Here is a 15,032-nt window from a genome sequence, read left to right as displayed (position 1 = left end):
ATCCTTTTTTATGGCTGCATAGTATTCCATGGTGTATATGTGCCACATTTTCTTAATCCAGTCTGTCACTGATGGACATTTGGGTTGATTCCAAGTCTTTGCTATTGTGAATAGTGCCGCAATAAACATATGTGTGCATGTGTCTTTATAGCAGCATGATTTATAATCCTTTGGGTATATAGCCAGTAATGGGATGGCTGGGTCAAATGGTATTTCTAGTTCTAGATCCTTGAGGAATCGCCATACTGTTTTCCACAATGGTTGAACTAGTTTACAATCCCACCAACAGTGTAAAAGTGTTCCTATTTCTCCACATCCTCTCCAGCACCTGTTGTTTCCTGACTTTTTAATGATCGCCATTCTAACTGGTGTGAGATGGTATCTCATTGTGGTTTTGATTTGCATTTCTCTGATGGCCAGTGATGATGAGCATTTTTTCATGTGTCTGTTGGCTGTATGAATGTCTTCTTTTGAGAAATGTCTGTTCATATCCTTTGCCCACTTTTTGATGGGGTTGTTTGTTTTTCTCTTGTAAATTTGTTTGAGTTCTTTGTAGGTTCTGGATATTATCCCTTTGTCAGATGAGTAGATTGCAAAAATTTTCTCCCATTCTGTAGGTTGCCTGTTCACTCTGATGGTAGTTTCTTTTGCTGTGCAGAAGCTCTTTAGTTTAATTAGATCCCATTTGTCAATTTTGGCTTTTGTTGCCATTGCTTTTGGTGTTTTAGACATGAAGTCCTTGCCCATGCCTATGTCCTGAATAGTATTCCCTAGGTTTTCTTCTAGGGTTTTTATGGTATTAGGTCTAACATTTAAGTCTCTAATCTATCTTGAATTAATTTTTGTATAAGGAGTAAGGAAAGGATCCAGTATCAGCTTTCTACATATGGCTAGCCAATTTTCCCAGCACCATTTATTAAATAGGGATTCCTTTCCCCATTTCTTGTTTTTCTCAGGTTTGTCAAAGATCAGATGGGTGTAGATGTGTGGTATTATTTCTGAGGACTCTGTTCTGTTCCATTGGTCTGTATCTCTGTTTTGGTACCAGTACCATGCTGTTTTGGTTACTGTAGCCTTCTAGTATAGTTTGAAGTCAGGTAGTGTGATGCCTCCAGCTTTGTTCTTTTGACTTAGGATTGTCTTGGCAATGCAGGCTCTTTTTTGGTTTCATATGAACTTTAAATCAGTTTTTTCCAATTCTGTGAAGAAAGTCATTGGTAACTTGATGGGGATGGCATTGAATCTATAAATTATCTTGGGGAGTATGGCTATTTTCATGATATTGATTCTTCCTATCCATGAGCATGGTATGTTCTTCCATTTGTTTGGGTCCTCTTTTATTTCACTGAGCAGTGGTTTGTAGTTCTCCTTGAACAGGTCCTTTACATCCCTTGTAAGTTGGATTCCTAGGTATTTTATTCTCTTTGAAGCTATTGTGAATGGAAGTTCATTCATGATTTCGCTCTCTGTTTGTCTGTTACTGGTGTATAAGAATGCTTGTGATTTTTACACATTGATTTTGTTTCCTGAGACTTTGCTGAAGTTGCTTATCAGTTTACGGAGATTTTGGGCTGAGACAATGGGGTTTTCTAAATATACAATCATGTCATCTGAAAACAGGGACAATTTGACTTCTTCTTTTCCTAACTGAATACCCTTGATTTCTTTCTCTTGCCTGATTACCCTAGCCAGAACTTCCAACACTATGTTGAATAGGAGTGGTGAGAGAGGGCATCCCTGTCTTGTGCCAGTTTTCAAAGGGAATGCTTCCAGTTTTTGCCCATTCAGTATGATATTGGCTATGGGTTTGTCATAAACAGCTCTTATTATTTTGAGATACGTTCCATCAATACCAAATTTATTGAGCGTTTTTAGCATGAAGGGCTGTTGAATTTTGTCAAAGGCCTTTTCTGCATCTATTGAGACAATCATGTGGTTTTTGTCTTTGGTTCTGTTTATATGCTGGATTAAGTTTATTGATTTGCGAATGTTGAACCAGCCTTGCATCCCAGGGATGAAGCCCACTTGATCATGGTGGATAAGCTTTTTAATATACTGCTGGATTCGGTTTGCCAGTATTTTATTGAGGATTTTTGCATCAATGTTCATCAGGGATATTGGTCTAAAATTCTCTTTTTTTGTTGTGTCTCTGCCAGGCTTTGGTATCAGGATGATGTTGGCCTCATAAAATAAGTTAGGGAGGATTCCCTCTTTTTCTATTGATTGGAATAGTTTCAGAAGGAATGGTACCAGCTCCTCCTTGTACCTCTGGTAGAATTCGGCTGTGAATCCATCTGGTCCTGGACTTTTTTTGGTTGGTAGGCTATTAATTATTGCCTCAATTTCAGAGCCTGCTATTTGTCTATTCAGGGATTCAACTTCTTCCTGGTTTAGTCTTGGAAGAATGTAAGTGTCCAGGAAATTATCCATTTCTTCTAGGTTTTCTAGTTTATTTGCATAGAGGTGTTTAAAGTATTCTCTGATGGTAGTTTGTATTTCTTTGGGGTTGGTGGTGATATCCCCTTTATCATTTCTTATTGTGTCTATTTGATTCTTCTCTCTTTTCTTCTTTATTAGTCCTGCTAGTGGTCTATCAATTTTGTTGATCTTTTCAAAAAACCAGCTCCTGGATTCACTGATTTTTTGGAGGGTTTTTTGTGTCTCTATCTCCTTCAGTTCTGCTCTGATCTTAGTTATTTCTTGCCTTCTGCTAGCTTTTGAATGTTTTTGCTTTTGCTTCTCTAGTTGTTTTAATTGTGATGTTAGAGTGTCAATTTTAGATCTTTCCAGCTTTCTCCTGTGGGCATTTAGTGCTATAAATTTCCCTCTGCACACTGCTTTAAATGTGTCCCAGAGATTCTGGTATGTTGTATCTTTGTTCTCATTGGTTTCAAAGAACATCTTTATTTCTGCCTTCATTTCCTTATGTACCCAGTAGTCATTCAGGAGCAGGTTGTTCAGTTTCCATGTAGTTGAGCGGTTTTGATTGAGTTTCTTAGTCCTGAGTTCTAGTTTGATTGCACTGTGGTCTGAGAGACAGTTTGTTATAATTTCTGTTCTTGTACATTTGTTGAGGAGTGCTTTACTTCCAACTATGTGGTCAATTTTGGAATAAGTGCGATGTGATGCTGAGAAGAATGTATATTCTGTTGATTTGGGGTGGAGAGTTTTATAGATGTCTATTAGGTCCGCTTGGTGCAGAGTTGAGTTCAATTCCTGGATATCCTTGTTAACTTGCTGTCTCGTTGACCTGTCTAATGTTGACAGTGGGGTGTTGAAGTCTCCCATTATTATTGTATGGGAGTCTATGTCTCTTTGTAAGTCTCTAAGGACTTGCTTTATGAATCTGGGTGCTCCTGTATTGGGTGCATATATATTTAGGATAATTAGCTCTTCCTGTTGACTTGATCCCTTTACCATTATGTAAAGGCCTTCTTTTTCTCTTTTGATCTTTGATAGTTTAAAGTCTGTTTCATCAGAGACTAGGATTGCAACCCCTGCTTTTTTGTGTTTTCCATTTGCTTGGTAGATCTTCCTCCATCCCTTTATTTTGAGCTTATGTATGTCTCTGCATGTGAGATGGGTCTCCTGAATACAGCAAATTGATGGGTCTTGACTCTTTTTCCAATTTGCCAGTCTGTATCTTTTAATTGGACCATTTAGTCTATTTTCATTTAAGGTTAATATTGTTATGTGTGAACTTGATCCTGTCATTATGATATTAGCTGGTTATTTTGCTCGTTAGTTGATGCAGTTTCTTCATAGCATCGATGGTCTTTACATTTTGGCATGTTTTTGCAATGACTGGTACCAGTTGTTCCTTTCCATGTTTAGTGCTTCCTTCAGAGTTTCTTGTAGGGCAGGCCTGGTGGTGACACAATCTCTAAGCATTTGCTTGTCTGTAAAGGATTTTATTTCTCCTTCACTTATGAAACTTAGTTTGGCTGGGTATGAAATTCTGGGTTGAAAATTCTTTTCTTTAAGAACATTGAATATCGGCCCCCACTCTCTTCTGGCTTGTAGAGTTTCTGCTGAGAGATCTGATGTTAGTCTGATGTGTTTCCCTTTGTGAGTAACCCGACCTTTCTCTCTGGCTGTCCTTAACATTTTTTCCTTCATTTCAGCTTTGGTGAATCTGACAATTATGTGTCTTGGAGTAGCTCTTCTCGAGGAGTATCTTTGTGGCGTTCTCTGTATTTCCTGAATTTGAATGTTGGCCTGCCCTACTAGGTTGGGGAAGTTCTCTTGGATGATATCCTGAAGAGTGTTTTCCAACTTGGTTCCATTTTCCCCCTCACTTTCAGGCACACCAATCAGATGTAGATTTGGTCTTTTCACATAATCCCATATTTCTTGGAGGCTTTGTTCATTTCTTTTTCCTCTTTTTTCTCTAGACTCCTCTTCTTGCTTCATTTCATTCATTTGATCTTCAATCATTGATACTCTTTCTTCCAGTTGATCGAGTCAGTTACTGAAGCTTGTGCATTTGTCACGTAATTCTCACGTCATGGTTTTTGTCATTATCAGTTCGTTTATGGCCTTCTCTGCATTGATTATTCTAGTTATCTATTCTTCCATTCTTTTTTCAAGATTTTTAGTTTGTTTGCACTGGGTACATAGTTCCTCCTGTAGCTCTGAGAAGTTTGATCGACCGAAGGCTTCTTCTCTCAACTCGTCAAAGTCTTTCTCTGTCCAGCTTTGTTCTGTTGCTGGTGATGAGCTGCGTTCCTTTGGAGAGGGAGATGTGGTCTTATTTTGTGAATTTCCAGCTTTTCTGCCCTGGTTTTTCCCCATCTTTGTGGTTTTATCTGCCTTTGGTCTTTGATGATGGTGATGTACTGATGGGGTTTTGGTGTGGGTGTCCTTTCTGTTTGTTAGTTTTCCTTCTAACAGTCAGGACTCTCAGCTGCAGCTCTGTTGGAGTTTGCTTGAGGTCCACTCCAGACCCTGCGTTCCTGGGTGTCAGCAGCGGAGGCTGCAGAAGATAGAATATTGCTGAACAGTGAGTGTTGCTGTCTGATTCTTGCTCTGGAAACTTCGTTTCATGGTGTGCCCAACCATGTGAGGTGTGAGGTGTTGGTCTGCACCTAGTGGAGTATGTCTCCCAGTTCGGTTACTCAAGGGTCAGAGACTGACTTAGCATGCAGTCTGTCTGTTCTCAGATCTCAACGTCCATGCTGGGAGACCCACTGCTCTCTTCAAAGCTGTCAGACAGGGTCATTTACATCTGCAGAGGTTTCTGTTGCTTTTGTTTAGCTATGCCATGTCCCCAGAGGTGGAGTCTACAGAGGCAGGCAGTCCTCCTTGAGCTGCGGTGGGCTCCACCCAGTTCGAGCTTCCCTGTGGCTTTGTTTACCTACTTAAGCCTCAGCAATGGCAGATGCCCCTCCCCCAGCCTCGCTGCCACCTTGCAGTTAGATCTCAGACTGCTGTGCTAGCAATGAGGGAAGCTCCGTGGGCGTGGGACCCTCCGGGCCAGGTGTGGGATATAATCTTCTGTGTGCCATTTGCTAAGACCCTTGGTAAAGCGCAGTATTAGGGTGGGAGTTACCCGATTTTCCAGGTGTTGTGTGTCTCAGTTTCCCTTGGCTAGGAAAAGGGATTCACTTCCCCCTGCACTTCCCAGGTGAGGTGATGCCTTGCCCTGCTTCAGCTCTCACTGGTCGGGCTGTACCCACAGACCAGCACCAATTGTCCAGCACTCCCCAGTGAGATGAACCAGGTACCTCAGTTGAAAATGCAGAAATCACCCATCTTCTGTGTTGCTCGCTCTGGGAGCTGCAGGCTGGAGCTGTTCCTATTCAGCCATCTTGCTCAGGAAACCTATCTACGTTTCTTGAATGCACTTTGTTCATCTTACATAACCCCCTCAAAGCAATTTTAGGATACATTCTTACTCTTTTTAAAAAATTCTTTTCTCTTCCCTTGAGAGTAGAACCCAGTAAATGCCTACTTGTTCTTGTACATCTGTTCAAGGGTCAGTAATAGAAGAAAGCTCAATATGCTGTCTTTGAATTGTGGACCTCTGCCTTTTTTAATGTGTAGTTTCTCCTTTTATTTCTTTATCTGATTAATAATTGTCTCTATTATTACTCTGTGTGCTCTGTAAGAGCAGGGACCATTATCTGTGAGCTCAGCCTTGAATCCATAACACCAAAATATCTTAAGCACTAAGATAATCAATTTTTCCTCTTCTTTCTTCCTTTTAATTTATTTAATATAATATATTTAAATAATATACTTTATTTTAAGCCTCCTCTAAGAGTTACAGTAATGTTGTAGTGAAAGAATACACAAGAAAATAGGGCTGAGTTTTTCAAACTATATAGTCATGGGTATTTGGAATTGTATGAACAAATTGTTGGTGTATAATGGGGGTCAGAAAACAATGGCCTAGCATTCAAAACAACCTGCCACCTGTTTTTGTAAAGTTTTATTGCAAAATAGCCTGCCCATGTATTTACACATTGTGATGATGGCTTCTGGGCTCTAACAGCAGAGTTTAGTATTTGCAACAGGGAGTGTATGATTTCAAAGTCTAAAATATATACTGTTTGTCCTTTTATAGAGAAAAGTTCACCAGCCCCTGAGGTATAGAAATTAAATGAGAATTTTTAGATTTGCAGTTTTCTGTGTGATTAGGACAAAATAAAATAATAAAGGAAAATTTCTTTTTTATTTATTCCTAAATTTTTTTTATTATACTTTAAGTTCTAGGGTACATGTGCATAGCGTGCAGGTTTGTTGCATAGGTATACATGTGCCATGTTGGTTTGCTCCACCCACTAACTCATCATTTACATTAGGCATTTCTCCTAATGCTATCCCTCCCCCTGCCCCCACCCCATGACAGGGCCTGGTGTGTGATGTTCCCTGCCCTGTGTCCAAGTGTTCTCATTGTTCAGTTCCCACCTATGAGTGAGAACATGCAGTGTTTGGTTTTCTGTCTTTGTGATAGTTTGCTCAGAATGATGGTTTTCAGCTTCATCCTTGTCCCTGCAAAGGACATGAACTCATCATAACAAAGGAATATTTCTAATCATCTAGATGGCTAATAGAATAGCCTTCTTGATTTTGATTTATGTCGTTTTTACCAAATTAAGGGCAAGTGGGATAATAATACTCTACAAATGAAGACATTGCAGCTGTTTAAATGGTGAAAAGTTTTTGGAAAATTTTGGTTATGATATAGAACATAGCACATAGCACTACAGGTATATTGCATTGCACTACAGATGGGCCACAAACTCCCAAGAACCTGCATCTTTCCATTGAAAGAGGATGTATTACAAACATTCATTGTTTGTATGTATCAACATACAATTCAATAGACACAAAAGTAGCAGTAAATAAAAAACATATTTTTTTCAGTGCTGAATTCTTGGGTGCTTCATTAAATAATAAAATTGTATAATAGTGACTGACTTGAGTATTGCTGAATAGGAAAAGTGAAGAAAAAATCCTAGTAATCACTAATCGCAATAACTCAGACAATAGTACATCAAGCTCCAAATAACTTTAATCAAGTCAGTTATTCAACTATACACATCCATAGCTTTCTTTTAATAAGCCTACACTAACCCTTTAGTTTCAGTGAAAAATCATTTCTCACACTAATGTTTTAATTTGAATTTTATCGACTTTATATTTTGTTTGCATTTTTTGTCTGATTTGGTAATTGTATAAAACCTATGAGCCTAAAAAGTTGATACCAAATTTTATTGTTGGGTATATGAAAACACCATAATATTTAAAAAAAGTTAGTATGAGAGCGGCCCCTTTTAAGAAGTCCTGCACCTTACTCGATTTTGAAGAACATGGAATGCACCTGCTACCAGGTCCTGGATCTACTCCTAAATGAAGTCAGTCATGCCAGGGGCCTAAGACACATCTTTCCACAGACTGTCCTTCATCAAAGATAATTTTGCCTACCAGACACAGCCATTCATTCATTTTTTCACCAATTTTTAAGGTTTTTTTTTTTAGCATTTCCTATGAGCTAAGGGCCTAGGAAAAGGGCTGCTGATAGTAACAGGATTCAACTTCTGATCTCAGGAGCACCAAGTGCGGCTTGAGAAACAGGACAGAAATGTTTCTAACATGATGTGATAAGGACAGAAAGTATGGTGGGAAAAAAGGAGAGCACTAACTTAGCTAGAGAGTTGGGAGAATGTTTTCACATGGAGGTGATGCACTGGTTTCAAAGAATGAAGAGGAGTCGTCCAAGTGAAGCGGAGTGGGGAGAAGGAAGGACATTCTAAGCAGAAGTGCTCACCCCCTGGTTTCCGGGGACCAGTGGGAAATATACCAAGAATAAATCTCACAATTTTTTTTCTTTAACGATATTCTCAGGATATCCTAAGACGCCTAAAACTAAATTACCACTTGCGAACACATTAGATGCCGGGACTGTGGAGATTTAAGGGAGTCATATTGCTCTGCACCTTGAAGAAGTTGACAGGACTCACTCACACGGTGAAGTCAGCAGAGCGTTTGATGCTCCTTCCTTGAGTCCCACCACCCTTCACCTCGGACACCGTTTTCCTTCTATGTCTGCCCGTTAAGCCGCACCCCAGTGAGAAAATGAACAACATTCCAAGACTCAGAGCAGGCTTCAGGGACAGAGAGGAGCCGCAAGAGGGCGCTGCTCCCTTCAGCTTGTGGTTTGACACAAATTTCATCTTTCCTTTCTGCACACATCTCTTTGTTCTGCCTGTGGCCTGATTTGTAGAGCAGTTTGCCATGCTTAACACGTGAGTCAAGATTTTGTAGAAGATTCTGCCAAAGAATCAACAACATAAAGAAATATACCTCTTGGTTTGGATATCTCTCAACAAAACCTTCTACTGCTTCTCAGCCAGCCATGCTGTTTGCTTCCTGCTCAGGACTTGTGATCTTGTTGATAATCAGTGAGTAATGTTTACTCAGAACTTCTGAGATGTTCTATTCCTTAGCTTTAGGATGACCTTTAACCCCTTCCAAACTGGAGACCATACTGTCTATTGCCAGTATAATAAAGTCTTTCTTTTTTTTTAGGAAGGACCAATGGAGACTCAGTGACCCAGACAGAAGGTCCAGTTACCCTCCCTGAGAGGGCAGCTCTGACATTAAACTGCACTTATCAGACCAGCTATTCAGCTTTTATGTTCTGGTATGTCCAGTATCCAAACAAAGAGCCTGAGCTCCTCCTGAAAAGTTCAGAAAACCAGGAGACGAACAGCAGAGGTTTTCAGGCCAGTCATGTCAAGAGTGACAGTTCCTTCCATCTGGAGAAACCCTCGGTGCAGCTGTTGGACTCTGCCGTGTACTACTGCGTTCTGAGAGACACAGTGGGAGGGACTGCAGCGAGAGCCCAGCACAAACCCTGGGGGCTGCAGGTGGGGCCTGGGTGTGAGCGGCTTTGGGAGGGGGCGTTATTTTCTGTCTCCAGGGTTCTAGGCTGGAGCCTTCCTCCATGTAATTCCGGCTCTGATTCTTTGGTGCCAAGAAGCCATGGAGATTTTACATTACACCACACAGAGGAATTGGGGGAGGAACAGTCTAAAGCAGAACCTAAGCTCTGTTTTCTAGAAATGCTTCTGTCCTCAGTCCAGATGTCTCTTCTTCCCCTCAGACGGCATACATTCCTGAGAAGTGACATTAACTTTGCTATGTGACAGTTCAGTTGGTCTATGCTGCAATACTTCATAACCTGTCAGTAAAAACTCTAAGGGAAAACAGTTCATGGACTAATGATCACCTTGAATCTACTCCCTTGTGTTTACAGTTGAGACCAAGGTTGTTTGTCTTGCTGAGTTTCACCTGCAGAAACTCCATCTCCAGGGACTGCGGCATTTGTCCTCTCTTCCCTTGACTTTTCCTTCTCTTGTGGTTGCTTAGAAATTCTGCTACCTGAGTAAGTTCTGTGAGGAGAGTGTGCTGATGAGAGGCTTTCCTTGTGTTATCAGCACTGTGGTTTCAGAACAGCCCAGTCAGTAAAGGCTGCATCCATGGCATGTCTTGCCCACACTGTTTACACCCCTCCACACTGATCTTCCTGTTGGCCTGGCAGCTGTTTGTTGTAACACTAAATCATGACCTGGATTTTTGACTTGAGGATCTGTGTTACGAGAAATTCTGGATTTGGGACATTACTTTAACTTGGGAACTAACATTTTTATCATTGCATTTATGCCCATGATCCTTCTAAATTGCATCAAATTTAGCAGCCAAGAAAGACTTTATAAAAAAGAGGTGAATGAACATGGAGTTTTGTTCACTGGGACCTGAAATGGAGAAAATAATCTCATATTTCTCTACATCAAAGAGCATAAAACAGAAATGTGGGCCCCTCACTGAAACTCTCAGGGATGTAGCTCACCACGAGAAATTTTTCCTAATATTTGGAGTTCTGTGAGACTTGTTTGTCCTTTTTTTTTTTGAGGCGGAGTCTGGCTCTCTTGCCTAGGCTGGAGTGCAGTGGCCGGATCTCAGCTCACGGCAAGCTCCACCTCCTGGGTTCACGCCATTCTCCTGCCTCAGCCTCCCGAGTAGCTGGGACTACAGGCGCCCGCCACCTCGCCCAGCTAGTTTTTTGTATTTTTTAGTAGAGACGGGGTTTCACTGTGTTAGCCAGGATGGTCTCGATCTCCTGACCTCGTGATCCGCCCGTCTCGGCCTCCCAAAGTGCTGGGATTACAGGCTTGAGCCACCGCGCCCGGCCTGTTTGTCCTTTTTCTATCCTGCATGATCCTGTGAGTTTTACACATAAAAAGGTACAGGTTTTGCAGAGCCCGAAGATTTTTCTTTGATTTCTGGGGCGCTCTTTAAGAAAAAGAAAATTAAATTATAAATTTAAGTTTCTAGGTTCTGGGGTAGAAAGGGGCTCTAAAATCAAAGCCTAATATACTTCATGGTAAATCTGCATTTGGGATTCCATAGAGATCATCTTCTTTAAGACTGAAATATTATAATAGTCTTAGCTTGTCCTGATACTGGGAGGTTCCCTAACCCGCAGTCCTCTTTTCCACGGCAGCACTAGAATCACTTTAGCTATCATTAATATGAGTATTTTCACTTCTATCATTAAAAAAATCAGCTTTATTGAAATACAATTTGCATACCTTAAACTTCATCCTTTTAAGTCTGTAATTCAGTGGTTTTAGTACATTCACAGTTATCAATCATTATTGTGATCTAATTCCAGAATATCTTCACCACCTCACAAAGAAAATGTATGCCCACTAGCACTCACCCCCATTCTTTTCTTACCCTAGCCATAAATCAAATAAAATATATATTTTTTATGAAGAATAATAACACAAAACTTTGATGAACCCAGTCTTATTGTAAACATAGGACCTCTTATGAACCTGTATCTAAGGGGTGAAACATAAGTCCCAATATTTAACACTGCAAAGAGTTTAATGACTGTGATGCAAGGGACAAAAGCTAGTGGAGATTGAATTCTGTTGGCATTTTAATAGGATTCCTATGATTTTTGGTAATGCACTGGTTATAAATTATATATTTTTGGTTTTTTTCCTATCCTAATCTCCACCACAATTAATGTGTGAGGATTGGAATAGCAGGGGCATTTTCAGGTGCACACATATTGAGTTATAACAGAAACTCCTGCATTTGAGCAGTGAGTAGAATTTTTGGAATTTATTTTTGTTTACACACACACACACACAAATATATGTGCAAATAAACATGTATGTATTTTTCTCTGCTGTTACTTGACATGGCAAACACTGAACAGATTTGGTGACTCAAGAGGTATGATATAAAATCATTTATTAACAGTAAACTATTTCTTACATAACCTTTGCTGGATTCCATGACTGGCAAAGTAGTAACAAAGATTGAGACTAAAAGTTTTGCCTTCCTGCTAGAAAGTGAAAACTCTTGTGTGGTTAGTTTGCACTTTGATTCTATCTGAAGAAAAAGACATATGTAAGACCAAAAGGTGCATAATTATATCATCCCATGTATTCACTATAGCTCATAATAAATTGTAAGCCTCACATTTTCCACCAAAGATGAATTAACTAACCATGATTCAATTTTACCACTGTATATTTACAGTCCAGTAAGTTATATTGAGACAAAATTGGTACTTAGGACAGTCTAGGATCTTCCATCTATACAGGAAGCATGTGACATGGCACAGTCAAACTCATCATACATCTGTTAACCATACTTCCTGTAAAAGGCAGAAGCCTCACACAGCCTGGTAACTTTGCTAGTACCTCTTGAGTGCAAGGTGGAGAATTAAGATCTGGATTTGAGACGGAGCACAGAACATTTCACTCAGGGGAAGAGCTATGAACATGCTGACTGCCAGCCTGCTGAGGGCAGTCATAACCTCCATCTGTGTTGGTAAGCAGGACCACCAGCACAGAACTCAGACTCCTGTTAGCTCAGAAGGATGTGGAGGGAGGCAGACCTTTGTAGTCTCATGAGGCTTAGAAAGAAGGGGTAACAGGCAATGAAATCAGAGTACTAAGTCCTAAGCCACGTAATCCATTTTATCCCCAGTGTTGCAAATAAGGGATCAGTCTATTTTTCCTCTTTTCTGCAGGATCCAGCATGGCTCAGAAGGTGACTCAAGCTCAGACTGAAATTTCTGTGGTGGAGAAGGAGGATGTGACCTTGGACTGTGTGTATGAAACCCGTGATACTACTTATTACTTATTCTGGTACAAGCAACCACCAAGTGGAGAATTGGTTTTCCTTATTCGTCAGAACTCTTTTGATGAGCAAAATGAAATGAATGGTCGATATTATTCGAACTTCCAGAAATCCACCAGTTCCTTCAACCTCACCATCACAGCCTCACAAGTCATGGACTCAGCAGTATACTTCTGTGCTCTGAATGAAGCCACAGTGAGATGGGTGTCGGTGGGAGCCCTACAAAAACCTCAACAAGAGACAGGGCTCCTGGGGAGAGACTCTGTCACAGACAGGAAGAAGCAAGTTGGGGCTGTGTCAGCACAGGTGGTTTGGCAAGGAAACCTGAGTTCGATTAATGTACAATGTCTAGATATATCATTTATTAGAAGCATGGATGTCTTCTATTCTTTAGAATAGATTGGGACAGAATATATAGCACCTATTTTTGTATCATATATAGAATTATGCAACAAAAGTGCAAAAACAAAATATATTAATCTTGTGTTGGTTTTACTGAGGGTGGGAAACTATCCAATTATCTTCAGACCAAGTGGATAATTCCATTCATAAGCTGTTAAGTTTTCAGAATGATTCATACATTTATGCATTAATTATTATGTAGAATGCTTTAATCCAAGTGTAATAGAAATGTCTTCCATTGATTTTTCTTAATAATGGTATTATTACTAAATGAGATAGAAAAATTAAATTTAGACTTCTTTCCATAATCATACCAGCAACCTCTTATACATCAGAATAGATGTGAAATGTTCCTCAAATTTCCTTTCTCTGGCTCCTCTCTTTTTGTGACATGATTATGATATTTTAAAAGTATCTAAGTATTTTGCTTTCATTTAGAGGCTGCCTACGAAGAGAGATGTGTAAGGTGGAAATTGATCCTAACCTATTGAGTATCTTGCCTTCACCCTTTCCCCTTTGAGTTCTGGCCAGTTTGAAGCTGAGAAGTGGTTAGGGCCAGAATTACAACTGTTATGGCAAACAGAACCCGGATGGTGTGTCCAGTGTCTACTTCCTGTCTAAACATATATTTTCCTTGGATATTGCAACAGGTGCTCAGGAACAGGGATTTTTATTTCTTTTGCTCTAAAAACACAAATTTTTAGAAACCTGAGTTTTTAACACTAAAAGAAAACAGGTATCACATTAAAAACTGGATTTCTAGCTTAGCTATAAACGTGGGAAGATCTGGGAAACACTATACTCCCTGGGGTAGAGGTCAAAAGTTCTCTTTGGACACATAATGGCTTTGATGTATATGTATTTTATTTTTAAAATTTACAAAAATTTACCATTCATTTCACAGTATAAGTTAATTTAAAAGTAAAAATTTAAATTATTAGTTACAAGACATAAACTCATCTTCAAGACAAACAAATCTGAAATACCATCTCATGAAAATATACCTGTTTTTTCCCCATGATTTCATGTACCATGGGTATATTCCAGCTTGAGAAACTTAAGCATAGTTTATTCCTAATTTAGGAGGTATTTTTAGCTATAGTAAGCATTGGAGAAACATTAGTTAATCAGACAGACATGGTTCCTGCCTTTATGAAGGCCGTGTTCTAGTGGGCTATATCCAGTACAGAATGGCAGGCAGAGGGAATTAAAGTTTTACACAAACAACCTATGTGACCTTGAGAAAGTTATAACTCCCCTGAACCTGTTCTCTCATTTGTAAAATGTAGATATTTAATTAGGCAGTTCCAAAATTTTACTAGCCTCACAAGAGCACATAGTCCACTACCTTTTTGAGTTCCTAACACTTATTAGCTGCCCTTCTTTTTTGCGAAAGGACAATTAGTTGTTATAGACATATCCATATTGTTCCACATGTTGCATGATAATGTAACAGTAGTAACAAGAAGCCAAAGGAAGCAGACAGAGAGGAGAGTGGCTTGTGAAGTCACCTGCTTTCCATACACAGAAACTACTATTCTATGTAGCCAGGCAGCAGAAGAAGAGGGAGAGGAAAAGGAGGAGATGGAAGAAGAGGGAGAAAAGAAAGAAGGAAGAAGAGGAGAAGGAGGAAGGGGAGAGGAGGAGGGAAGAAAGAGCGACAAAGAAGGAAAGAAAAAGGGAGGAAGAGAAAAGGAGGAAGGGACAGAACAGGTACTAATTCAAAAGTAAATATTTTTATTTGAATTTGAATTTAGTGTTTTTTTTTTTTTTCACAAGGCATTAGACACACTTTCTTTCCTCAGCAGGAGAGAATGAGAAAAATTAGAAGATTCCCATTTGACAAGCATGAGGTCACACTGAACTTGGACTAGCTGGCTGAAACTCCAGAGGACACAGCTCCTCCTGTTAAGTTCTAAGGCAGGTTGAGAGACAGATTTTCTAGTAATTCTGGT

At 39.8% G+C, this 15,032-nt stretch overlaps 1 gene segment (V, D, J or C); it reads left to right on the top strand.

Moving 5' to 3' along the window:
- The first annotated feature begins 7,036 nt into the window (after positions 1 to 7,036).
- LOC110743861 lies at positions 7,037 to 14,706 on the top strand. The segment is given in 3 exon segments: positions 7,037 to 8,909; positions 9,037 to 9,377; positions 12,566 to 12,706. Coding segments are annotated over 3 exon segments (411 nt in total).
- Positions 14,707 to 15,032: the final 326 nt, after the last annotated feature.

Source organism: Papio anubis, chromosome 7, assembly GCF_008728515.1.
Source record: "Papio anubis isolate 15944 chromosome 7, Panubis1.0, whole genome shotgun sequence".
Classification (NCBI taxonomy): Eukaryota; Metazoa; Chordata; class Mammalia; order Primates; family Cercopithecidae; genus Papio; species Papio anubis.
Note: the sequence above shows the minus strand (reverse complement) of the source record. Positions and strands in the feature narration are given on the sequence as shown.